The 25,924-nt window shown below is 40.4% G+C and overlaps 1 protein-coding gene across 1 annotated transcript in view; it reads right to left on the bottom strand.

Moving 5' to 3' along the window:
• Nucleotides 1-25,924, bottom strand: part of LAMA3 (laminin subunit alpha 3) — a 194,065-nt gene that overhangs the window by 71,346 nt on the left and 96,795 nt on the right. The window contains exons 21-35 of the mRNA XM_030549443.1: nucleotides 25,561-25,660; nucleotides 24,184-24,340; nucleotides 20,939-21,077; nucleotides 19,127-19,269; nucleotides 17,228-17,328; nucleotides 16,962-17,115; nucleotides 14,655-14,815; nucleotides 13,138-13,246; nucleotides 10,963-11,060; nucleotides 8,156-8,324; nucleotides 6,483-6,609; nucleotides 6,264-6,403; nucleotides 4,830-4,945; nucleotides 4,083-4,294; nucleotides 3,041-3,245 (exon numbers count right to left, since the gene is read on the bottom strand). Of these exons, the coding sequence (XP_030405303.1) occupies nucleotides 3,041-3,245; nucleotides 4,083-4,294; nucleotides 4,830-4,945; nucleotides 6,264-6,403; nucleotides 6,483-6,609; nucleotides 8,156-8,324; nucleotides 10,963-11,060; nucleotides 13,138-13,246; nucleotides 14,655-14,815; nucleotides 16,962-17,115; nucleotides 17,228-17,328; nucleotides 19,127-19,269; nucleotides 20,939-21,077; nucleotides 24,184-24,340; nucleotides 25,561-25,660 (2,131 nt within the window). The remainder of the gene's footprint in view (nucleotides 1-3,040; nucleotides 3,246-4,082; nucleotides 4,295-4,829; nucleotides 4,946-6,263; nucleotides 6,404-6,482; nucleotides 6,610-8,155; nucleotides 8,325-10,962; nucleotides 11,061-13,137; nucleotides 13,247-14,654; nucleotides 14,816-16,961; nucleotides 17,116-17,227; nucleotides 17,329-19,126; nucleotides 19,270-20,938; nucleotides 21,078-24,183; nucleotides 24,341-25,560; nucleotides 25,661-25,924) is intronic.

The following is a 25,924-nucleotide window of genomic DNA, read 5'->3' as shown; positions in this document are numbered from 1 at the left end:
AACTCCTCTCCCATAGTCCCTACTCCAGCTTCTGGAGTGGACCTGCATAGTTTGGTGAGGCCACTGGATCTACAAAAATGTGGATCTTGTGACCTATTCCCCCCCCCAAAATCTCCTTGCTAGCCTCTTCCCACAGCCTCCCTCTGCAACTCCAGTGCAGGGCTTCAGGGGAACAAAGGCTCCTTGTACACGAAAACACTTCCAAAGTCTAAAAATGTTAACATCTTCATCTCTAGGTTTTATCTGAGCTGGAACTGTTTTTAAAATCCTTTGGCAACCAGGGGTATGTCTTTGGCTCTCAGCACCCACATTTTGAACATGTGGGTACCCAAGCACTGGGAATTTACAACTAATAAATAGTTTTAAAGTGCTGGATTGAATACAATGGGCTGCTTTTGATGCAGCACATGAGCACAATTAAGCATTTCACCATACACTGGGGGAGGTTTGTTACACTCTAAGTACATTACCCCCATAATCTGATAATAGAAAGTAAATTTGCACATAGAATTAGGACTTTGGACTTTGATGTAATCCACTGAATTGAATATCTTAATCAACATGTAATGGGTAACATGGCAGTTTAATGATTAGTGCTTTGCAGAAAGAGAGAGAGAAAGAGAGTGAGAGAGAGCTCTTCTATACCATCAAGTATTGCTCATTTATCTTCCACCATAAAGTACTGCTTATTTAAATAAGACAAGGGCGGTTTAGGTTGGACATTTGGAAAAACTTCCCAACTGTCAGGTGGCTAAGCACTGGAATACATTGCCTAGGGAGGTTGTGGAATCTCCATCACTGAGATTTTTAAGAGCAGGTTAGACAAACACTTGTCAGTGTTGGTCTAGACAATAATTAGTCCTGCCATGAGTGCAGGGGACTGGACTAGATGACCTCTCAAGGTCCTTTCCAGTCCAATGATTCTCGTGAGCTTTCTCTAATTGGCCAACAAGTGAAAAATATCACCATTATGGACAGATGACAAAGCTTTTCACAGAGAGAGGGTGAAAAAGGCAAAATTCCACTTCTTTGGCAAAATAGTGAGTGTGCCTCAGGCAGAAATGTGTTAATTTCTTAGTGATAAGAGGCTTAGGGACATTCAGAGCATGGGGATGCATCCCTGACCATACTGGCTAATAGTTATTGATGGGCCTATCCTCCATGAACATATCTAATTCTTTTTTGAACCCAGTCATACTTTTGGCATTCACAACATCCCCTGGCAACAAGTTCCATAGGTTGACTGTGTGTTGCATGAGGAAGTACTTCCTTTTGTTTGTACTCTGGGAAAATGAGGGCTTTGTTGGTAAACTTCATTCATGGGATTAACAGCTGACGCTCCATTTTTGGGAATGACACATGAATACGTAAGTTAAATTCAACCAGCCTTGAATACTTTTGTTGCATCAAAAATTAAGTCAGAGTGAGAAAAATACCCTACAGCCTCTCCAAGGATTTGTGCTTGTCACGAAGGGCTCTCTTATATTTACAGGCAGCTAAAAGAATGGTGACTGTGATGAGATTGAAGAGGCATCAGAAGTTAAGAGAATTCACTGCAGTTGCAGTTGTACACAATAGTTTTTCATATAATGTAAATCAGAGGATACATCTAAGGAGTGTATTCTCATCACACTGTGCTAGCAGTCAAACACATATGGCTTCATTTCAAAGGTGCTTAGCACCCACATCTCCGTTCCATTGAATAATATCATGCAGTGACATAGAGTGTAAGTTTCATCAGAGGATCTCAAAGCTCTTTTCAAACATTACTTAAGCCTCACAACACCTTATGGGGTAGGTAATTAATATTTTAAGAATTATGGAGGGAGTATTGTTACAAAGTGGGAATTTTCTGTAATATTTTTATGAAGCCTATGTTTGCCTCAGTTTCCCTGTCCTTTGCACTGCTACCGAGTGGGGGAAAGAGGGTTAAGTCTTCTCCTGGGGGGAATGCAGGACATGAGGTGTGGTTGTCACCTAGCTGTCTGGGCCGCAGTGAACAGGGTTATTTAGGAACTGGTAGAATGCAGCTCAGATTCACAGAGGGTATAGAGAGACAACGATCAACACCCAACAGTGGGAAGCTCAGGCACGTGGGGATGTGAACTCAGCATGGCCCAGCCTGAAGACAAAGGACTGAGATGTGAAAGGCAGGGGATAAAGTGTTGACTTTTGAAAGAGGCTGGAAGCTTTCACCTGGGACACACAAAGGGGTCAGAGGGAGATAGAGCCTAAGATGGATTCGATAACAGCTTTCATTGCACTGGCTTGGCCAGGATGAGCTCTGGCTTAACCTTTGCCTCTCTGTGCTAACCCAAGGGCTTTCAAATTCTGTATACTAGGTGACCAATACACTGTTACCTGGTTAAGTAAAGGCTGCCTGGTGTCACTGCAAATATTCAGTGGGAGTACTGCACTATAAAGGGGTACAGTACAAGCCTCAAAGGGGAGTTTGGCTTGGCCGGATTCTCTGCAGGGAGCCACGGAGAGAGACAGGGATTGCTGATGCCCAAGCCCCAGTCCTGGAGGCCATGGGCCTATCCCTGTGGAAATGTGTGCACCCTTGGAGCCCAGCACACTAATGGGATCACTCCCAGTGGACTGGTTACAGGCTGGGACATAAACCAGACCCTGTGAATCCTGAGAAGTGTATCTAGTAGTTAGAGTATATGTCTGGGAGTCAGAGTTCTGGTTTCTATTCCTAGATCTGACACTAATTTGCTGTGTGATATTGGGCAAGCCATTAGAAGACACCGAGGGGGTTCAATGATATACTCAAAGTCATATGGCAAGTCAGTGGCAAAAACAGAAATAAAGCTCAGGAGTCTTAATTCCCACTAACCAGTTACCAGAGCAAACCAAGTCTGTATCCTTTTCTAATCCCTGGATAGCACCGCATACATCTCTTTACATCAAAAAAAGAATAAATCCGCCCACCCTAGCAAGTATGTAAAAAGACAAGTGAATCAAACCCCTCAAGAATTTTCCAATGTACATTTTTAACATTAATAACAAGTTTAACCCAATAACGCAAACTTACTTGCACTGCCCATTGTTTTTATCACATTCTGGGTTTGCCAAATTAACTATTCCTCTGCTTGAGCAGTTGCAGGCTTCACAGCCAACAAGGGAGTGGTAGCTGAAAAATTGTCTTTCACATGCTTCACACTTGGGCTTCACCGTTTGAGGGGGGCAAATACATTGACCAGTTATGTCATCACAAAGACGTCGGCCGCAGTTGCATACTGGGTTGGGGGGAAATGTTTTACAGATTAATCATATTTGATTTAAAGAAATGACTCTCATTCCATTCAAGTCAAGTCATAGGGGGCTTCATTCTCTTCCCTCTTTCACCAGCTTTACACTGGTATCATTTAACCGACTTCAACAAATACAGCAGCATAAGTGAGAAGAGAAGCAAACTCCTGGAAACTAGCCAGGTAGCAACAAATAAGGTTTCAAGGAGTAGCCTGGAACCTTGGGCATTTTCCACAAAATTGTTCCTCAAATTCAACTCAAATATTATTATTTAGTACTTCCCAGGACATTTTGCTACACATTGGGCAAACCACTGTTTTGGTGAGAATGTCACCACTTTATCAGTGTATTCAATGTAGAATATAATATCCAGGAAAGGCAGATAGTCAAGGTTACTTCATGTAACCAATAAATCTGTCAGTGCCACCAGGTTAATGCTACACCCTGCTTATTTATGAAAGGGTTTGTAGCCATGAGTTAGGACACAACAGCTGGTAATAAATTAGAAAATATTATTTACTAGGGAGTATAGAGTAAAACATTCAACTCTAGAGGAGTGGCATTTGGGTTCTGTCCAGCAAGGCAATAAGCACGCTGACCCTGATCCAGCAAAGCACTTCAGCGCATGCTTCACTTTAACCATGTGTGTTTAAAGTGAATGGGCCTAATCGTGTTAAGGTGAAGTGCACGATTAAGTGCTGTGCTGGATCAAAGTTACATTAATCAGCACCTTGTAGGATTGAGCCCCATATGCAGAAAATGAAGCTGCAGCACATATTGAATAAAGTCACAAAATACTTCCACTTAGAGCAGAATGTACTTACACTTGCAGAATGGAAATCCATAGAACCCAGTTTGACATCGGCTACACCGACGGCCAATGACGTTAGGTTTGCAACTACATTGTCCTCCCAGAGGGTTGCAAGCTGAGCTAGTGGCACCTGCTTTATGGCAATTACAGGGCAATGCTCCATCGTTGTAAAACGCCACTAGAGACCTTACAGAATCCTTACAGAATGCTGACGATGTTACTAGGCTAGTGGAAGAAAAATATAAATCATGTAAGAACTAGTATTAGGAAGTTATAATGACTACATTCTGCACTAGCTTAACAAATTAGGAGACTTATTTCTACTATAGTTCATATGCATAGTAGCAATATCAATGTACATGCATGGACATATTTAAACCAATTCACTAGTACTGAACTGATTTGACATCCATTTTTGTAAATAATTTTTTCAAAGAAAGTATCTTCTGTTCAGCAATACCAAGAAGATAGGCACTTTAGCAATACCAAAGATAGATAGCACAGCTTTTCCTTTTTTTTTTTTTTGGTACAATATGCAATGGTACTCCACCTTTAAATTTGATTAACAGAGCGCAGTCATGGAAAAATGCAGACCTATATTTTAATACTCTTTGTAATTTCAATGGCCCAGTATAAGCCATGTAAAACATGCCCACGCAGAACTGTGATATGTATGGTATAAGTGTTTTAATATACAGTAAAATATTAATAATTTACAACTTTCTGTAAAATGTTCAGTGTCTTAGAAAGCAATCCTTACTCAATATAAAAGCTGTTTCCTCCACACTGGTTGATAAAGTCAATCGACTTGTCCACAGTCCTTTTCTGAAGTAGGCTATGACTGTAGCTATCCGCTGGAACAACTAAAACATGTTCCTTAAAACAAGAAGAAAACTAAACTGAATATTTAATAGAAAAACAGAATAAATGAACCAAGGTGTTTATCTATAGTTAAATGCATTTCCAGCATCATCCTTGGATTTTTCTACAAGATCCAAACTCCTGTGCAGAAGTTGGTAGGATGGAAAAATCATTGGAACGTAAACTGCATGTTAAGCTATTTTCAATTACTTGGAATGAGGATGGGTTTCTCCTCCAAAATTCATATGAAGACTGTATTCAAAATTCAGCTATCTTGAAACAAGACAGTTCTTCAGATTTCTTACACAAATTTCTACATTTCTGAAGCCCGTGTTCCCCGCTTTCTATGGACTGTAGGAGTATATGTCTGAACCTTTAGTATTAGGGGCAGGAGAGCGAAGATGGCTAGGTACAATATTTGTGGAAGCTCAGTATTTCCTCATGAGCATTTTTCTGGGTCAGACCCCAGTCTAATAGACGTCTACTGTATTGTGGAGAAAAATAAACTACCAGTCATATTAAAAGTTAGGAGCAGAACTTGATGATTAAAGTCATGTGCCACAGACAAGCTGCTGTTATTGCAGTATCGCAGGAGTATCCCGAAGCCCCAGTTCAGAATGGGGTTTCTTTGTGTTTGATGCTGTACAAACACAGGGTGAAACCCTGGGCCCATTAAAGTCAACAGTAGTTTTGCTACTGACTTAATGGAGGCAGGATTTCTCTCTCAGTACAATACAGTCCCAACTCCAAGCAACTTACAATCTAAGACAGGCTGCAACAAGTGGATTTAACACCAGAGTCAGGGAAGTGAGGATTATATTGACTTGCTCTGGCCCTGATCCTGCGACTGGCAGCGTGTGGGCAGAGGCTGCTGCGCCATGCTGTCCCCCACTGATTTTAATGGGACCACTCACATGCTTAAAAAGTCAGTCACATGCTTAAGCTCCTCCCTTTATCAGGGTCTGAATGATTGTTTCAAGAGAAGAGGAAAATTAACATCAAAGAGAGTCAGATTCAGAGCGTGCTGAAAACTGAAATTTGACTAAATTTGTTATCAACATTTTTGATTAAAAAAAGGTGTAAAATGTTGTGAAAGTTTTCACCCCACTTTTTACCAGCTTTGTAGTTGATCAATATTTGGACCAAAAGATAAGACAAGACAAGACAAAACTGCCCCCTAAGTTACAATTAGCTCTTTAAAAAATACAAAATAAATTAAGAAAAACTATTGCATTCACAGTCATCCATTTCCAAGTAAATAGTGAACCTGAAAAGCTCTACTATTCAAGAGGTAAAAAGAATACTTTCAAATCTTGAGGTGTAACAAACTTACCACAACCAGTGTTTTTTCATTAGGAATCTTCACAGTAACAGAAACCTCAGGGCCAGGGATATCCAGTTCAATTTGGTTTTCTGCAATCACCTGGTCTCGACAGCCAAAAGTGTGAGGGCAGAAAGAAGCACTGAAGGAACCTAAATGAAATTTTAAAATCTAGTTTGCTAAAATGCTGAGAAAGAAAAAAGAGCTGAATTAATATAAAGCACGGCTTACCTGACCATAGGCGTCCCCCATCCACAAGCACCTGCACAGGAAATGTTGGGTGCTCTGGCTGATGGAAATGTACAACAAATACATATCTGCCTAAACTTGGCACTTTCCCACTCAAAGTAAGCTGGTTCTGCAGAAACAAGGACAACTAAGCTTATGTATTTGTTTTATTAATTCATTTTTACTATGAGCCTGCTCCTACCTGCAATGGGAGTTGAGGGAGCTCAGAATCTCTCAAGAGGGAAAAGGATCTTGCAGGATCTGTCCCTATGTTTGCATACTTATATCTACATAATAAAACAGTAAAGTATGTATCTGTCTATGACAACGGACCTAGACAATTGTGATGTCAGAGGTAACTCAACCAATCACCACCCTTACTCTACAGCTAATTTGCATGCAACAATTTCATTGGTTGTAATAAATCAGGGATAAGAGGGAGACTGGTGAATTACTTAGCTCAACTGCCACAGTTCTTCACAGGTTGATTTGCCACCCATATAAAACTCAAAATCCTCAAGCACAACCCCACACAAATGAACATAAAACAATCAAAATTTAGCACAACACGACCCCCATGCTAATCAACGCAACCATCCACACAACACTACCAACCCCACACACACAATAACCCCAAACACACATACCCCCTCACTGCAACACACATCCCTCTTTTGTTACACACACAAACCAGCACAAATCCCCCAACACAACACACACAATCGCCCACCCTCACTCATAGTTACTATAAAACTATTCACTTGAGCGGCATAGCCGCAAGTCATCATAGGTCTATTTACATTATAAAATATCTTAATTACTGTGCAGAGCCCAGCAAAATGTTTTTTCATTAGTTGGTTCTGATTCCTTTGTTTCTGTTTGTGAATATTATCTATCAGACTTCCTCACCCTGCCACAGCTTGGCCCTAAACAAGGCCAGTGAAACCCATTAGGCGCCCTAGGTGGTCACCTAGGGCGCTAGCATTTGGGGGATGGCATTTCAGATCCTTCAGCTGCGACTGCGGCAGCAACTCTTCGGCCGCCCCGGTCGTCGTTGGCATTTAGGCGGAGGGATCTGGGGCAGGGGGGCGTGGGGAGGGCCACCTGCAGTAAGTAAGGGGGGGCATGGCATGCAGGGGAACTGATCCCCGCCTCAACTCACCTCTACTCTGCCTCCTCCTCTGAGTACGCCACCCTACTCTTCTTCTTCTCTCCCTCCCAGGCTTGCGGCACCAAACAGCTGATTGGTGGCGCAAGCCTGGGTGGCAGGAGAAGTGGAGCAGTGACGGCGTGCTCGGGGAGGAGGCAGAGCAGAGGTGAGCTGGGGTGGACAGTTGCCACGGGGGGGGGGTGCCTCAAGGTGGAGGGGGGGAGTTGCTGCGGAGAGGCCCCTCAGAGCGGAGGGGGGGAGCTGCCGTGGGGGGGGCGCCTCAGGGCAGAGGGGGTGGGAAGCTGTCCCGGGGGGTGCCATAGGGCGGAAGGGGGGGCGGAGAACTGCCATAGGGCTCAGGGTGGGGGAACAAGGTGGAAGTTTCGCCTAGGGCGCAAAATATCCATGCACCCGCCCTGGCCCTAAAACATCATTTAGCTTTAATTCTCATGTTGTTCTCAGTCTATTTAACATTACTGATAACATATTTTGTGCCTCAGAAATAATACAGTCAAATGTGAACTACCTGTAATGAGGTCAAGGTTACTCCATTAACCCGGTTAGCAGAAGGTAAAGGGACACTCAGTGGATTGTATGGTACATTTCTCTGCGCTTCTGAAATTTTCCTATCCCTGAGCGCATCCAAAAGCAAGGCCACTGGTGGAGTTTCATATACTGAGGGAATGCATGATGCACTAAAAATAGGATTACAGTAATTATTCAAGCAGTAGGAAGAATCCCTTATGTAAAATAATAATAAAGTTGTAGGCCTAGTGGTGCAGAACAAATACGAAATAAAAATTAGTCAGAGTGGTAAAAGTCAATGCATTAGAATGAATACACTTAAAAACACATTAATAACTAATGTCACTGTTTTGCATTCTACATAGTTGATATCAATTAAGCAAAATGAAGATGTATAGATTTAAATCAGGGAATGGATGTGTAACTAAATTTACTCAAACCTTCTGTATCATAAACAGCTTACCTGTTAAATGTTTGTTAAACAAGATGCAAAAATACAACCAATGGTGTCAGAACACATAACAATTTTAGTGGGTCAGGTTAGTTACAAATTAAAGTATCTAAACTATTAGCAAATATCCTGATCCTAAAAATACTTGCAAACATGCTCAACTTTAAACATGTGAGTAATTCCACTGAAGTCAATGGGATTACTCACACACTTAAAAGTTACACACGTGCCAGTATTTGCAAGATTAGAGCCTAAGTAGGTATATGGACAACATACCATATATACTTGTTCATAAGCTGAATATTTTTGGTTAAAAAGCAATGCATCAAAGAGCAGGGATTGGCTTATAAACAGGTCTACACCAAAATTTGATGATTTTAAACTATGGAATCATTTACTTGAATATCTAACACAGGGATTGGCAACCTTTGGCACGCGGCCCACCAGTGTAAACACCGTGGTGGGCCAGGTCGGTTTGTTTACCTGCCATGTCTGCAGGTTCCCTCGGCCCGTGCCGCTTCCCGCTGCCCCCATTGGCCTGGAGTGGCGAACCGCGGACAGTGGGAGCCGCAATCGGCCGAACTTGCAGTCACGGCAGGTAAACAAATTGGTGCTTACCCTGGTGGGCCACGTGCCAAAGGCTGCCTATCCCTGATCTAATACACTGTAGTTTTGTTTACCTGGAGGCACGCCACTTCCTGCAGTTCCCATTGGTTGGGAATGGTGAACTGCGGCCACAGGGAGCTGAGGGGCTCTATGCCTGCAGATGCTCCAGGTAAACAAAACGTCCCAACCCACCAGCGCCTTACCCTGACAGGCCAGGAGCCAAAGTTTTCCAACCCCTGAAATATACGGTCAGCTTATGAAAGGGTCATACGGTTTTTGCTATTTTTACCTATCCATTTTGGGGGGTCGGCTTATAAACGAACAGGCTAATGAACGAGTATATGTGGTAGCTCCCCAAAAGGGACTCTATAGACCACCCAAAATGTTTAACTATCCATTTCTAGGTGCATTTACTTCTGACCATCTGGATAGAAAGAAATCTTTTTTAAGGCTTCAAGTGAAAATGAATTAGGTAATTTCATTCTAGTCACTCATGGATATACATACACTTCTGATAAGCATGAGACAATCATCAATCTCTGCTCAAGAAAGGCATAGAACTGGAACAGCAGGTTTGTTTCCAGTCCAGAACTGAGGTGCATTTGCCAAGCTGTGTGGGAAACCTCTTAAGGCATCTGCTCATAAAATAACTAAACTGAGCCAATGCCATTAAACTTTCGATTTCATGAACCTTAAACCCATTTACAAAATTAAATATGAAGCCAGCTAATAATATATTTAACAACAGAACAAAACTGTAACATAATTATTTATGCTGGAACTAAAGTAAATATGAAAACATAAAAACAATGCATTTCCACAAAACCAAAATTAAAGATATATATTCATCATATCTTCATAGTCATTTAATTTTATTTTTTCAACCAACCTGAAATCCTCCGTTTATTCAGATTCAAAACTACATTGCTGTGAGGTCCAATTTTTCCTATATTCAATCCTTAGGAACTAGTCCCAGCTATAAAAGACTGATCCCTCCAGGATAAGCAGAGGCTGAACATGAAACGCTGTGCACCATGTGGAAGCCAAGAACGATGACATATTGGACCTTAAAAGCTCTTCATTCTGATTACTTTCCTGATTTTTCTCCCTTCCACTTCAATTCAAATATTATTTTAGCAGCTACTATCTTAAGAATTATTAGATTTAGTCAATAATTCTTTCTACCTTATGAAGAGTTATAAATTACAGTTACACTCACTTTAAGCCCCCTTTACATTTGTCAAAAGAGTAGAAAAATACCTCAGTGTAAAGAATCATTTTAAAGTCTTGAAATGGCATACATCATTAATATCTAAGTTCATAGGAGGTAGCTGCTAAAATCCTAGCAGAAATGAAATGGTGAATAAAAGTTCACAATAAAACTCTCATCAGAATAATGGTCATATAAGACCATTCCATGACTTGCCAGGCTAGAAACAGTGTATTTCTGCATCCTGAATATCCAGGATACTGCACTTTACATAGTCACATTTCTCCGAAAAGTTTAGCATACAATAGTTCAGACTGGCTAGGAATCTGCTACTGAGGGTATTAACTAAATCCTAGACAAAGACTGTCTAGATTAATACTTAAACTTTTTATCAAATACTACCCTGTAATATCTTGGCCTACAATCATCTCTGAGTCATAGAGCAAAGTTTCAGTCATATAGGCATTAAAATACCACTCAATGCATATGTCTGCCCTTTCAAGGATTCCTTCATAAAAAAGGAAGGAAGCATGCAAATTACCTTTGATTAAGAAAGCTCCCATAAGTGGCTATGCAGTGTACTTTAGGATCCACATATTCGAGAGAAAATTCTTCAGCTGATACAATGCAAATTTTGTGCTGCAAAACACGCACAATTACAATGTACAATGCCCAGTTAATACTGTGATCTTTTTAGTTAGCTGCAAATAAAGGGCCAAGACCCAAAGGGGAAAGATGATCCAGTAATTAGGGCACTAATTATAACACCTAGGAGATCCAGGTTCAAGCCTCTGCCCTGTCACAGAACTTCCCTACCTCACAGGAGTATTGTGATGATAAATGCATTTTTTTTAAATAGCAAAGTACTTTGGTATTTACATAGTGCCCACTATTGTGGTATCTAAGATGGGCAGATCTTCAGCTACGTCCAGACAGCACACTGCACAAGTTTGGAAGGAAAGGCCATAACTCCACCGTTTACTGTCCAATGACTTTTTGGACACTGGGTGAAATCCTGGCCCCAGTGAAATGGAAGAAGCAGCTGCTAAAATGAAGTCAATAACAAAACTCGTTATCAGTGGGTCCAGGATTTCATCCACTGTGTTCAGAGTTAGTCTCCGGATATATGGTAGGGCAACCTGACTTAATTTCTCCCATAAGAAAACTGATAAAAACGAAAGTGAAAAAAAATGTATTTGTACATGAACTACTTTAAAAGGAAGCAAAAAAAATGCCAAAGGAGCAGTAAAGAAGCCAGCAGCAATCTAGTGTAGAAATATCAGGATAGCACAGCCTGTGTTTTAGCACCTGTGAATGGGAAATACAGACTCTGGAGGGTAGAGAGTTAAAAAATTCTTTCCATATGCAGAGTCAGTTGAAGATGCCTGTCCTCAGAGTAAGGAATCATGGGAACCCAGCCAGTGGTGGAATGGGGCTAGGCTCACCTGCAGTGAATAACACCTTTAGGAGGGGCTAATAAAGGGAATTGTTGACAGTTACTCACTGTCTGGATTGGGACAGCTCATTTGACTCACTGTGGAACAAAAAGAAACAGGCTACAAGACCCCTTGTTTTTTATTTATTGAACTGACTATGAGAAGCCTGTTTGCCTGCTGTTTGGACCAGCCCTCTGTGCTCCAAAATTGTGTGTTGCTTCTCCAATCTCAATCCTTGGTATACCCGACCTGCCTGAATCTTTAACTCCTAAGCTGCTGCAGCATTAACTGCATGGTACTGGCAGTCAGGAGTGCTCCCCTCACCGCCACCCATAAGCACTAATACATGTTTGTCTTCACTTTGAGCACTGGGAAACCACATTTTCTGCAGCTAAATAGATTATTCAGAAATATAGGGCAAGTATTATAGGGTTTTTTTTTCAGAGAAGGAGAACTCTCATTATACATAGAATTAAAAATAAAATAGATAAAAAGCCCTTGCTCTAAGTCAGCACAACAGGTATTGGTTTTATTCCACATCTTTTGGATCTGAATCTTGTCAACACTATTGAGAGCTAACAGAGATTTCAGACAGTATTTGGTAACACTGAACAATGCCTTGCAACAAGAGGAATATAAACAACTGCCATCCTATATTGTACATAACAATCAGGCTAGATTCTATGCTCATTCCTTGGACATAGCCATGGAGCTTCTCTGAATTTACACTGGATTTTCACATAGAACAGAATCTGGTCCTATGTCTCCAAAATAAGAAACACAGGAAACAACTTGAAAGAAAAGTCAACCCAGGAAAGAAAAATTCTTCATGTGACCAAAAGATGGCAGCAAAAGTCTTCTAATAAAAAATGTTTAAACATCACTTGTGTTTCAAAAACGAAAGCCTGCACAACCTGAAAATCTGAGGGAGAGCTAGGAAATTCCCATGAAGAATTTCAAAAGTAAAAAAATTAAAAGGTAAGAAGAAAAATATAAGCCCATTGATAAAGTATGAGAGCTACTAGAAGACACTTCCTTTAATTGTAGATACAGGAGAAATTTGGGTGAATGAAATAAAGCAGAAGTATGTTGGTGATGCCTTTGCCAAGAAAGATTTTTTTAACACTTTGAAATTGAGCTTATATGAATCCTAGCAATCCTGAAACTGTATCCTAATCACCATTCTCAAGAACTTAAAAAAATCACCACACAGCATATAAAAAAAGGATAAAAGAGTCTCTCTTTATCTCTTGGGGAAAGTATTACAAGAAAAAACTTACCAGAAGAAAATTTATCAGTGATGCCTTAAAATGTAACTTTGCATCAGCTAAAAGATCATAGATTGCAATGCGATTCATATTATCAACCACAACACTGCGACAAAGGAAGCTGCAGCAAAAGTAAAATTAAAAATTAGCCTCCTGCCAGTGCCATATTTTGTATTGCACATGCTAGTGCCAACATGTTTATCTTTTCTCCTGGATAATGGACAATGAATACCCTCAGTCATTGATAAAAATGCAGCATCTCAACAGATACACCAAATAAAGGGGAGGAGCAAGAGGAGTCATATGTAAAGCACTGCTTCCTCTTTGGCATATTCTATCCATAGCCCCAAGCCCAGATTTTAGTTCAAGTCTCCACTTGAATCATCACTGTATGCAGGCTTTGAAATGGGCAGCAAACCTTAGTCATTTTTAGCAGCTTTAGAGCTCTGTAACATGCTAGATAAGCAAGGCCTGTTATTTTCATTTTATGCTGCTTTTTACTGAATAATTCTCCGGGTTTTACAAAAGCTATTATTTGGTTTTTAATAATTTTCACCATAATTTTGGACATCTACATGAAAATACCCTTTATGGTAAGAAAATCCAACACATTACGTTAGATAGATGTGTTTATGTTAATAATCAGTCTAAATGTAAATACCACGGTGTCTGTTAAAGCAAGGCTAAAATGTAGTGGAAAATACAAACACAGACATACATGCAGCATATGTGTATGTTAGTGCTTGAGTCCTAAAAAAAGAAGTGCCAGAACTCCTGGGACTCGGCTTCCTGCTCCAGAAGGAGAGGTGGTGGCTTGGTGACCTGGACAACTTAGTTAACTGCTCTGACTTCCCACCTTCCAAAGCAGGCCCAGAAGTGGATGAGATAGAGGCAGCAGCATGAGGAAATGACACCTTCTCCTCATCCACCTCTTCGACTTTCAGGCCTGCTCTGGAAGGAGAGATGGTGGCTTGGTTACCTAGACCACCCACTGTACTGAGCCACCATCTCGCCTTCTGAAGCAAAAGTCTTTTGTCTGATGAAAAAAATTTCCATGGAACCTAACCTCTTCATTTACATTAATTCTTATGGGGAAATTGGATTTGCTTAACAATGTTCTGATTTTTTTTCAGGAATATAACTACAACGTTAAGTGAGGAGTTACTGTATAAACTGTAATAATAATAGGACACATACCTATCTCCCAGAACTGGAAGGGACCCTGAAAGGTCATTGAGTCCAACCCCCTGCTTTCACTAGCAGGACCAAGTATTGATTTTTGCCCCAGATCCCTAAGTGGCCCTCTCAAGGATTGAGCTCACAACCCTGGGATGAGCAGGCCAATGCTCAAACCACTGAGCTATCCCTCCTCCTGTACAATTCAAATATATAGTTCAGATAATAACTTAAAAACCTTAGAAAATAAAACATACTATACACCACGATTTACATGTATTACAAAGAAATCTTTGATTAAAAAGTATAAAATCCCATTCCACCTGATAATTTAACCATTCAATAATCCCCACCTGTATTTACAGCTGTATATGTTCACTCTGGCCTTCAGGACAGGCCCAGGACTGTTCACTGTCACTTCAGCAGTGTATAATTGATCATCTTCATTAGCATATTCAAGAACTACCACATAGCGACCGACTTGGGGAATGTTCAGTCTCAGATGTAAATCAACCTATTGGAGATTCAACAAGAAAATAAGCTTAGCATCACTGGGGGGAAAAAAATCACTCCATTTATATATTACTTTTCACAAACATTAAGCTGCTTTTCAGAAATAAAACTGTATATACAGAGATTACTATGCCTGCCATCAAAATGCAGCCATCTCTGGAAACACCTACCCTTATATTAGTGCCAAGAATATTATATGACAGTTTTGGACAAAAAAATCTTACTCTATCCAATAGACATAACAGGAGAAAGAATTTTTATAGGTGGCATGTACTTTCCCAAATTTTGCCAGGACATGAGGCTATCATCATTCCTTTCCATATGGAATTTTTAATGCCAAGTCAATATTGTTTTCATGTCTCAACTGAAAGAAAAGCCTCCAGTTCTCCATGAAAAATGCTCGGCTGAGAAGAAGGTTGTTATCTAATAAATAACCACCAGCACTTTCTGAAGCATGAAGTTTTCCTTTGACTCCTAAGCAAACTACTTGAAAAAAATTTAAATGTCTATTTATTGAGATACTGGCATGAAAAGTGCAATACAACTACACACTTTTATTGTTGCTGAATTCAGTATAATTCTCCGGAATGTTAGCATTTTCATCATTATTCCCTTAGGCCCTGGTCCTGTGAACACTTAAGTATGTATGTGCATTTGTTTATGTGATTAGGCATTTTGATTTCAATGGGAGTACTCACATGGGTAAAGCTAGGAACATGCATAAGTGTTAGAAGGATCAGGGCTTTTGGTGTTTGACGGTTCCTATTTCAATACAGATTCTCAGGAATGAGCTGTGCCAGAGGATATTAACAGGAGACAAAAGGAGTCAATATCTTTATGTGTTGTTCCCATGTACAGAATTAGATCATGCAGGTTAGTGTTGTATTTGTTCAATAAGATACTACTACAAAACTTTATATGATAAAGCATGAGACCCTGTTTTCATGGATATACTTTGGCATAATTGTTCTGCTTCTTTGCTTTTTTTTTTTTAAATGCAGCCATTAATAAAACAAATGTACACAGATGTACATATATATATTTAAGAAATCACAAAATGTTAAATTCTACATTACCTTTATGTGTTATTGTTACTGCCAAATGATACGATTTGTTTCTAAAACAGACAGTTTGACAGTATTGTACTACCTTCTAACTGAGGGATTTCGGTGAAGGATTCTTTACAAAACCTTTTGCCTTTGGTAGAATAAAGCAGTGCTTCTCAAAGTCGGGCCGCTGCTTGTTCAGGGAAAGCCCCTGGTGGACCGGGCTGGTTTGTTTATCTGCCGCATCCACAGGTTCAGCTGATCGCGACTCCCACTAGCCACGGTTCGCTGCTCCGGGCCAATGGGGGCTGCGGGAAGGGTGGCCAGCACATCTCTCAGCCCATGCCACTTCCCGCAGCCCCCACTGGCCTGGGATGGCAAACCATGGCCAGTGGGAGCCACAATCAGCCGAACCTGTGGACATGGCAGGTAAACAAACTGGCCTGGACCACCAGGTGCTTTCCCTGAATAAGCGGCGGACCGGCTTTGAGAAGCACTGGACTAAAGCATTCACTTACATCACAGTTGTATATTTATTGCAGCCGTGTGTGAGATTAGTCAATGAACCAGGTTCTGATCTAAAGGCAGGTCCACCCTGGCCTGCAGTTTAGACTAATGGGGCATAAATAGAGTGCACAAAAGTGCTGTGCTGTAATTTCCCCATATGGATGCTACAGGTGCAAACTTAAAGGTCTCTATAATAAATAATAATTGGAAATATACCAATCTCCTAGAACTGGAAGGGACCTTGAAAGGTCATCAAGTCCAGCCCCCTGCCTTCACTACCAGGACCAAGTACTGATTTTTGCCCTAGATCTCTAAATGGCCCCCTCAAGGATTGAATTCACAACCCTAGGTTTAGCAGGCCACTGCTCAAACCACTGAGCTATGTCCCTTTAGTTCAAACTACAGACCAGTGTAGACATGCCCTAAATTACACTTCTATAAACTCCAAGTAACTTCGTGGGGGCTAATGGACTTGCTATGAATTTGCAGCGGAATCGATCCCAACAAATTTACAATTAGCTAATTTACAATTGGAAATAGAAATAAAAACATGACTATAATTAGTATCTGTTAGTATGTATACAGGAATCTGACCTCTATTCCACTGATGTGTGACATCACTGGATGCTCTGGGGTTGGCTGTCGGACAGCTATTCTTCTGTACTCTCCACCAAGCAAGAAATGTGTCGCCTCTGAACCGAGGACACAGGAAAATCTGGCTAGTGGTAAATGCTGATAAAGCAAGCAGCTTTAAAACAAAGCAAAAACACAGTGATATCATAATTACCAATTACAACATTAAAGAAAAATCATTAAAGTAGTCCGGGGTAATCAGCTTATTATACAGTTTATATACTAACTTATCTGTCGTAGCACGTCCTGAATAGGTGCAAGGTTCTGTAACTTGTAATTGCAAGATAGGTGCTTCATAGTAATCACTAGGTAACAGCACCATGTAATCCTAAAAACAAAGAAAGTGATTCATACAAAGAGCACACAGAAAATTATAAAATGTACATCTCTAAAACATATGCAAAGGTCTTCCAAAGGGTACATCAATTCATCTAGATATTTGCCTAGTTTTATAACAGTCTACATAAAACAAACTAGCAAAGTCAGTACAAACTAAAATTTCCTATGACCTGTTTATACTGCTCTGTATACTATGCACTGAAATGTAAGTATAATGTTTACATTCCAATTGATTTAATTTATAATTATATAGTAAAAATGAAAAAGTAAACAATTTTTCAGTAACAGTGTGGCTGTGACACTTCTGTATTTTTATGTCTGATTTTGTAAGCAAGTAGTTTTTAAGTGAGGTGTCACTTGGGGGTACGCAAGACAAATCAGACTCCTAAAGCAGAACAGTAGTCTGGAAAGGGATGAGAGCCACTGAGGTAAGAAACCCAGGTTTCTCAGCTCAGGGCTGCAGCTGACTCTTAAACTTCTGTGCAGTCAAACCACTAGAGGAGGTCAGAGTACCACATGGTGTAAGCATGGGTTACATAAACACTACTTTATGTACACAGTTACTTCTGCACACTACTCACCCGTGCATGCAAGATGTCAAATTTACATGTACAAAAACACTTGTGATTGACTAACATATGCAAAAAGGGTTCTCTTATGTGCACCAAACTGATTATTTAATTCACTGAATTTGTATGCACAAAGTCAAACAGGCATAAAAAGAAGGCACATTTTAAAACTCTGGCTCTACTGGTCTATCAGTTTCAAACTATATACTGATGTTTATTTGATTTTAAATTTTTATGTATTGAAGTTTTTTTTATAAAAAATAAATAATATGATTTGTTAGGATAATCAGTAAGTCCCCTTTCAAAATTATGGACAGAACAGACAACAAAAACCTAACAAATATTGCCATTATAGATAAAAAACAAGGTTTAATAGTACGGTTGTCATTATGTTATCTATTCCATATATTTTAGTACAGTCATGGGCTTGATGATTGGAGGTGTTATTTCTGATTCCTGCTAAAAAATGTTAAAAAATACAAATTGATTTTGACATGATTTCATTGTGATTATACATATTTTGGGTGTTTCATAAGTGATCATTTGAAATGTTCTGTCTTTGTTATACTTTGCACTAACTTTTCTGAATCTTTATGATGCATAATTTGCCAGTTTCGTAGGCAGTGGAAGGAGGTCACAGCATTTAGAAAACAACTTATTAAAGGCGGAGTTCTTCTTATATTTTCTCTGAGAGAGCACCCTTTAATAGGATCTTCATCACTAATTAAGGGCTTGATCCATCAAACACATGAAAGCTTGGATTGCTCTCATGAGCGAAGTGACTCTTGCAGGCGTTTTCAGGATTGGGCTCTAACTCTATAGAAAGAGTTTCAAATTATAACTGACCCAGATTTTGAATAAGACATCTGGATAGGGCCAAAATGTGATGATTACAGGTTTGTATAAACACCTGTGAATTTTCTAAAAAGTGTATCCATTGGAGAGGCACAGTCTAGATATATTTACAAGTCTGATACATACAAAACAAGGGCAGGTGAGATTCAAATAAGAGAAAAAGAAGTGAAATGAGAATTGTAAAATTTCACAATTTTTTATTCCAAAATGACACCGTGCTCTTCTCTGGTATTGAGTTTCATGTCCGTTACAGGGCTCTTCCTGGTACATAACTTTGAGGTGGCCCTTTCATTCTCTCTCAAACTCTCCCAAATAAATTCTACTCTCAAAAACTTTACAAAAAAAATTCAGTCATTTTCTTACCAGGAGGACTCCCTCTGCCATAATACTGACAATCCATGTTCCTGGAATAAGTGAGAATGGATCTGCAAAGCTGTTTCCTGGGACAGTGGCAAAAGCTGGCTTCTTACTGGGTGAGAAGACAATATCTTTGCTCTGAGTAGCCCCTGACAGCAAAAAATAAATTAATAATAATATTATTGGATTATGTCAAATGACTCCATTTTCTCAAGGCTTAAGACCAATGCTTTCATTCACTAAAATTAGAGTGACAACAACTGATCAATGCTGCTCTTTCAGCACACATTAGGAATACATTGCATAATGTACATATTAAGCCACAGATCTATGTGATTATTGTCCTCTTCATTCTCACTAGGCTCAAGTGAAGTGATTTAGAAAAATAGGAAACACCTCTATTTCCCCCTGAACTTTTGCCACACCCTGGGAAGGTTCTGAAACATTTCTTTCCTTTTCCCTTAATTTTCATTCCATCTGTCTCACACTGCTTTAATAAAGACAACAAAAGGCCAACATTGTGGAATTTTCAGCTGATCCAAAGCAGCAGGTAATGGAAATCTTAGGAGACAGACTGTTCTCATGTGATTTCCAGCCAAATTCTCCGGACTTGAGAGGTTCTGATCTAAAATTTTAGTTACTAATTGTAACATAAGAGGACTTCTGTTCATTTGTACAGAGTGAATATACAGAAATACCGTAGCTGCAGTGTCCCTCAGGGAAGAGAAGAAATGGGAGTCAACTGCAATGACTATATAGAGCATTCTTTATCAAAGCTACAGATTACAGATAAGACCCCCTGTATTTCTTTTTGGCTCTCATCTCCCTGACCAATCAGCACAGCCTGTGCTGCTGTGTCACCACACAGTCTCTAAGGGTACAGCAGCATGGCAAAAACAACCTATGCGGCAGTGAGACTCAGAGCCTGGGTCTACAGATTCGGGCTCACACTATGGCGCTAAAATTAGCCTCTATACCCCCCACCCCCAGACACAGAGAATCTGGAATCCTTATCTCCTTAATGGTGTGAACCAAAACCAACTACTCCAGATTCTGCTGACACCTGTAACCGGTCCAACATTTGTGGATCAGGACCCATTGTTAAATATTAGTTACACGGTAAAGACAGGAGCCAAGCAGCTTTTGAATAAAAATATTATTTGTAGCATCAAAAAGTAACTGAGTCCTGTTAAACTCGCTGAAAGCTTCACCTAACTGTCAGTCTGAACCACCTACGTCAGTATTGAAAATATTAAATTTGGTAAACTAGACATCTAAAAAAATTATTAATAATGAAGTCAATAGGTATTATGCAAACGCAGGCAACATTAGTCACAGCAAAGTACACTAGAAAAACACAAAGCACTTGAAGTTGTTAAAAACAATACATTTAAAATGACATTATTAGTTGAACTTGGCTGAAAGTATGAAAATGCTTCTCTGATCTAACACTGAGTCATCTGCTCTCTTTTGTCATTACACCTACCTGTTTCAGACCGAGATTGGTAAGCAGTTATGCGGCCAGATACCATTTCAATTCCAGGGTTAATAAATCTCAAGATAACATGAAATAAGTAGAGGTTTGATTTCTCCACATTCAGAATTATCCTCACTTCATTCTGTAAAATGGAAGTTAATAAACACAAACAGCCATAAAGTGCCGAATGGATAAACAATTAGAAGCCATGCAAGCAAAATGGTAAATTGCTAGAGAACATAAACACACACACATATAAAGACAAATGTGTACAAAAACAGCGATTCTGGTGTATGATGGGCGAAGATAGACAAGCCTAGCAAGAAAATTAATTCACTTACAAGTATAATTAGTGTCAAAATGTTTCCCCTCAGCAACTGAGATCCTCCCTTTAGAGTTCTTTGAAACCAGGCTGACATAGCGGAGTACTAGGTGGAAGAGCTTAGAGGAAGTCACAGTGACAGGCACAACCACCTCTGGCTGGGAAAAATAAAAAGAAGGAGAAAAAAAAGGAAGAAAGGAAAGTATATTATTTAACACACTACCACCCAAAGAGAGAAAAGTTATAGAAACCATTTAGCAAGGACAAACTCCATAACAGGAAAGAAAAGTTATGGTAGCATACGAAAGAATATAGAACGAAACACTCTGCTGAGGTAAAACACTGATATTGAACAAGTGTCTTACCCGGCTAGTCTTGGAAAAGCAGAATTAAAGGTGCATGTTGACACTACTCTGTGAATGGTGGACAGTACTTTGTTGGAATCCTGCAATTGCTCACACAATGCCTTAAAGCAGACGTATTGTAAAAAGGGTTTCCTGTATTCCTGGATAATAACCCAGAATTCCCCGTCCAAGTCCTGGATCCCACACAAAATTCTAAAAGCATACAGAAGTCTCAGAACGTCATTGCACTTTCTTCTGATCCCCAGCAAACCTCCTAGCCTGTTACATTCATGGTGGCTCTGGTTATATTTTTGCCCTTCAGCTGAACTGACATTTCTGGAACCAACTGTCTCTTCTCAGTCACTGACTGGCAGTGCTGCCCCCAGAAGACAAATCACATGGCCCCTTATCTACGTAAAGCTTGCACAGCAGCAGAGTGGGAGACTTATGCCATGGGTCCTCAAACTGGGGGTCGGGACCCTTCGGGGGTCACGAGGTTATTACATGGGGCATCACGAGCTGTCAGCCTCCACCCCAAACCCTGCTTTGCCTTCAGCATTTATAATAGTGTTAAATATATAAAAAAGTGTTTTTAATGCATAAGGGGGGGGGGTCACAATCAGAGGCTTGCTGTGTGAAAGGGGTCACCAGTACAAAAGTCTGAGAACCCCTGACTTATTCAGACAGGCAGAGGGGTTCAGTAATTGGTGGTGGAATAGCAAATGAACAGACTTAGCATGACCTCAAGGGTTCCCCTTGCCTTGTTCCTCCATTCTGCCTTATGCTTCCTCTCTTCATGGTTCACACCTCCTAACCCTCTCTCTCTCTCTTTCAACATGCCCAGGTGACTGTCCCCTTATACTACCACCACCTTCTTGGTCTGTTCTCCTTTTCAGGCACACACACATTCCACTCTCCCTACCTTCTGGAACAAAAGATCACCCAATAGGGCTGTCCCTTCAAAAGACCTCACCTTCTCTGATCTCTGAAAGGTAACTAATGGCTAATGCCACCAGGACAGGCCTTACTAATTTTCAGAGCATGTGCTTATTGGTCATCATTAGAGAACAAAAGTATTTGTATACAGCCCTCCCCTTTATTAAAATAAAAAGGAAAGCAGGAGAGCAGAGGGGAATCTAGAAATGGGAGAGCTATAGAGGGCACATGTACAAATACTTTAAGTATAACAGAGGATAGAAGAAAATAGGAGAGCAGAAAGGAAAGTTCAACGGAAAATATGGAAAAATAGGAGAAGCTTTTACAACTATTTTTGAAGGGAGGAGAGTGATAGTTCAGAGGAGTGAGGCTGGGAGAGAAGCAGATGAGGAAATATTGAAGGAATATATATTTGACAGAGAAAAGGCAAAAGGAAAAGAAGCCTGAAGCTTTACTGACAGAATAGTGTTTGAGACATGATGGGAAGTTTTGAGAGTATAGACAGGAAAGCAAGTGTGAAGAGACAGAAGGAGGATACCTGTGGGGAAGGGTGGACAGTCTTGTGTTTAAGGTAAAATTGGGGAGGTGGTGCTAGACCAAGGTCTGGCATAGGCCAGATTGCTTAGGCCAAATATTTTAAAAGTTGGGTGTTACACTGAAGTATATTAAAACACATTAGTGGCATGACAGTGCACTCGCAGCTCCTGCTAAGGACACGCACTGACTAATTATTTCATTTGAATGACAACATTGCCACCTTTTAGATTGTCTCCTTCCACAAAAGTTGTAGCATTAGTATATCATGTAACAATGTGTCAGCCCCAAAGAAATTTTGGGATAATTGTTTCATTTCCCTGCAAGACATGGGTAAGCTATGTCAAAATCCAGAACACCCTTTGATATAAGGAGCGTGCAGGTAATTCAGCTGTCCTACAAGGATACAACTATCTAAGGCTCAGATCCTACAAATACTTGCATAAATGTATAGCTTTACTCATATGTATTTACAGGATCAGGGTCTAAATTATTCATAAGAACAGCCATACTGGGTCAGACCAAAGGTCCATCTAGCCCAGTGTCCTGTCTTCTGACAGTGACCAAGGCCAGGTGCCCCAGAGGGAATGAACAGAACAGGTAATCATCAAGTGATCCAACCCCTGTCACTCATTCCCAGCTTCTGGCAAACAGAGGCTACGGACACTATCCCAGCCCATCCTGGCAATTCTACTACCGCCTTCATAAAATGTCAAGTGGGTATGAAACAAAAGAGGGACCATGTAGAGTGGAAGTTAAGAAATCAGATCTTCGAAGAGTAGCTTTTGTGAATGTGGGTGAATTCAAAAAGTTAACAAAAAGAGCCCCCAATTAAAAAAACAGAAGAACAAAGAGGAAAAAGGAAAATAATTACTTGCCCAATGGTTACGTACTTACCCTTCAGTTTATGGTTGCCCCATTGGTCCTCAGATACCCTACCAAAGCTGGACATAAATTGTTCTAAGAACTGTAAATCTAAACTGCACCAACTTAATAACAGAACCACACATTCAAGGACGGTGACCAACTAGTCTTTGTTGCTTAAATTTACTGTTTTATAACTGTCAGTTCCTTTGCTCTGAATTCAGTGCAGATCTTCTCATTCCTGCCCTAGACACAGCAGACAATGGGCACTTTCTTCCTCTGATTTACTCACTTGGACTCTGCTCATGATAAACTAACTTGTAAACAATCACAAGACTGTAATATTCATGCACAGTCACATTCTTGCTTGGATGCTGCTGCTTTATTCAACAATCAACAGGCCTATTTGCTACAATGCAAATATGTCAAGCCTACTGAAGTATGCTGCTGTCTCTCAACCACTGTAGTAGCAAGGGCATACTTTATTCTGACCTCCTCCATGACTTTACATTCAGGTAGTATTATTAAGTAGACATAAGCCCCAAAGGCTGCATTTTCATCCAGCAGCATTTAATCAATGACGTACTTGTATGGAAGACATCTGTGCATATCCTCTCCAACTAAAGCCAGGAAATTCCTGGGGGTCATAACCGAACCGAATGCTTCTTCCGCTGGCAGTGGTACCATCTTCGATCTCAAACTTCATGTGGTGTAAATCAGGGAAAAAGTGGTTCTTTTCAGGCCTTTCATAAAGAAAAAAACAAACACGGAGGAGTTATTTATTTTCTCTGAATGTCTGAACTTCTCCAAATAAAAAAACTGTAACACCTTCCTGTCATCAGTCATACTGTTACCAACAAAGTACAATTACAATGGCTGACTGCACCTCAAATATCATTTTGGAAGTAACTGTGTTTGGGTCATCTGACAAATTCATGTGTTACTTCACCACATGTGTTAAGTAATGAGACCAACCCAAATTCATTACTGTTATCAATTTTCATCATACCTGGGCCAAAGGTGCATGATATTTTTATGGTATCAGTTTACCTGCAATGTATCGCCTGGATATCAGCTTCCCACGTGGATGGGGTGCACATGTTAATACTCGGCATATCAGGAAACCTCCACCCAGCAATGCAATTTGAAGGCACTAGCTAATCTCTGTATGACTTTCCTCTGAGAAAATGAAGCACTGAGGTGAGGACAGGTTGATGACAGTGGAATCCTCTGAACTCTGGTTAATTCATACATTCCTGGTGACACCAGGAATGTATGATATTAGGAAGGATTCAAACGGCTTCTGTTAATGAGCTATATTCTGTTCTCCGTTATACTGGTGCAACTCTACTGACATAATTGAGAGGGAAACTTGGTTTATTTTATTTTCTAAAGCAACATATGTAATACTATTGCGAAAGATGGAGATGATTGTTAATTAAATGAGTATCAAAAGCCATAAATATAAAGTTGAAGAAAAGTGGTGGGCAGGAAACATCTGCAGAGTAGCTGATACCACAGCCTACCAGCTAATTTATCAACAGATCATGTGAAAAAATACCAAGGAATCCTGGGCTGTTTTAAATGATTGTTTTGAAGCATGAACTGTGGTTATGTCTGTACTTGGAGCTGGGATGCGATTCCCAGCTTGTGCAGACATACTTACACTAAATCTACTTCAGCTAGCTCGGTATATATCGTAGTGTAGCCTTGGTAGCACAGGCAGAGGCAAGTGGTGGAACGGGCTAGATGTCCCAAGCATGTACCCAAGGGATCTGAGAAGTTTTGTGCTCAGGGCAGCTAGCCTGCCCTGCTGCTCACCATTGCCTGTGCAACCATGGCTACACTACTATTGTTAGCAAGCTAACTCGAGTAGAGCTAGCACAAATATGTTTATGCAAGGTGGGAATCACACCCCCAGCAAAATGTGTAGACGTAGCCTACAGGTCTCAGCAAGACTTACTTCTGACAGGTCGTTCCCACTATGTGGTTTCTGCACTGGCAGTCACCTGATGGCTCACTGCACACAAGATTGACAGATCCTCCAACATCACATTGGCAGCCTATCAGGTAAAGAACAGAAGCCACATTTTTCATCAGAAAATGTAATAAATATTACCAGAAAGCACACTTCACTTCCTCTAATTCAGTGGTTCTCAATCTGTGGCCCAGGTGCCACTTGCGGCCCAATCAGCACACAGCTGCAGCCCATGTGACATCCTCAGGGCTGTACAGGTAGTATTGGATGCAGACCACATAATATGTTGTGGGCTGCATATGCCGCCCATAATGGTAAATAAATTGAGAACCAATGCTCTAATTAAACC

Source organism: Gopherus evgoodei, chromosome 2 (genome assembly GCF_007399415.2).
Source record: "Gopherus evgoodei ecotype Sinaloan lineage chromosome 2, rGopEvg1_v1.p, whole genome shotgun sequence".
NCBI lineage: Eukaryota > Metazoa > Chordata > Testudines > Testudinidae > Gopherus > Gopherus evgoodei.
This window is presented reverse-complemented; position numbering and strand designations above follow the sequence as displayed.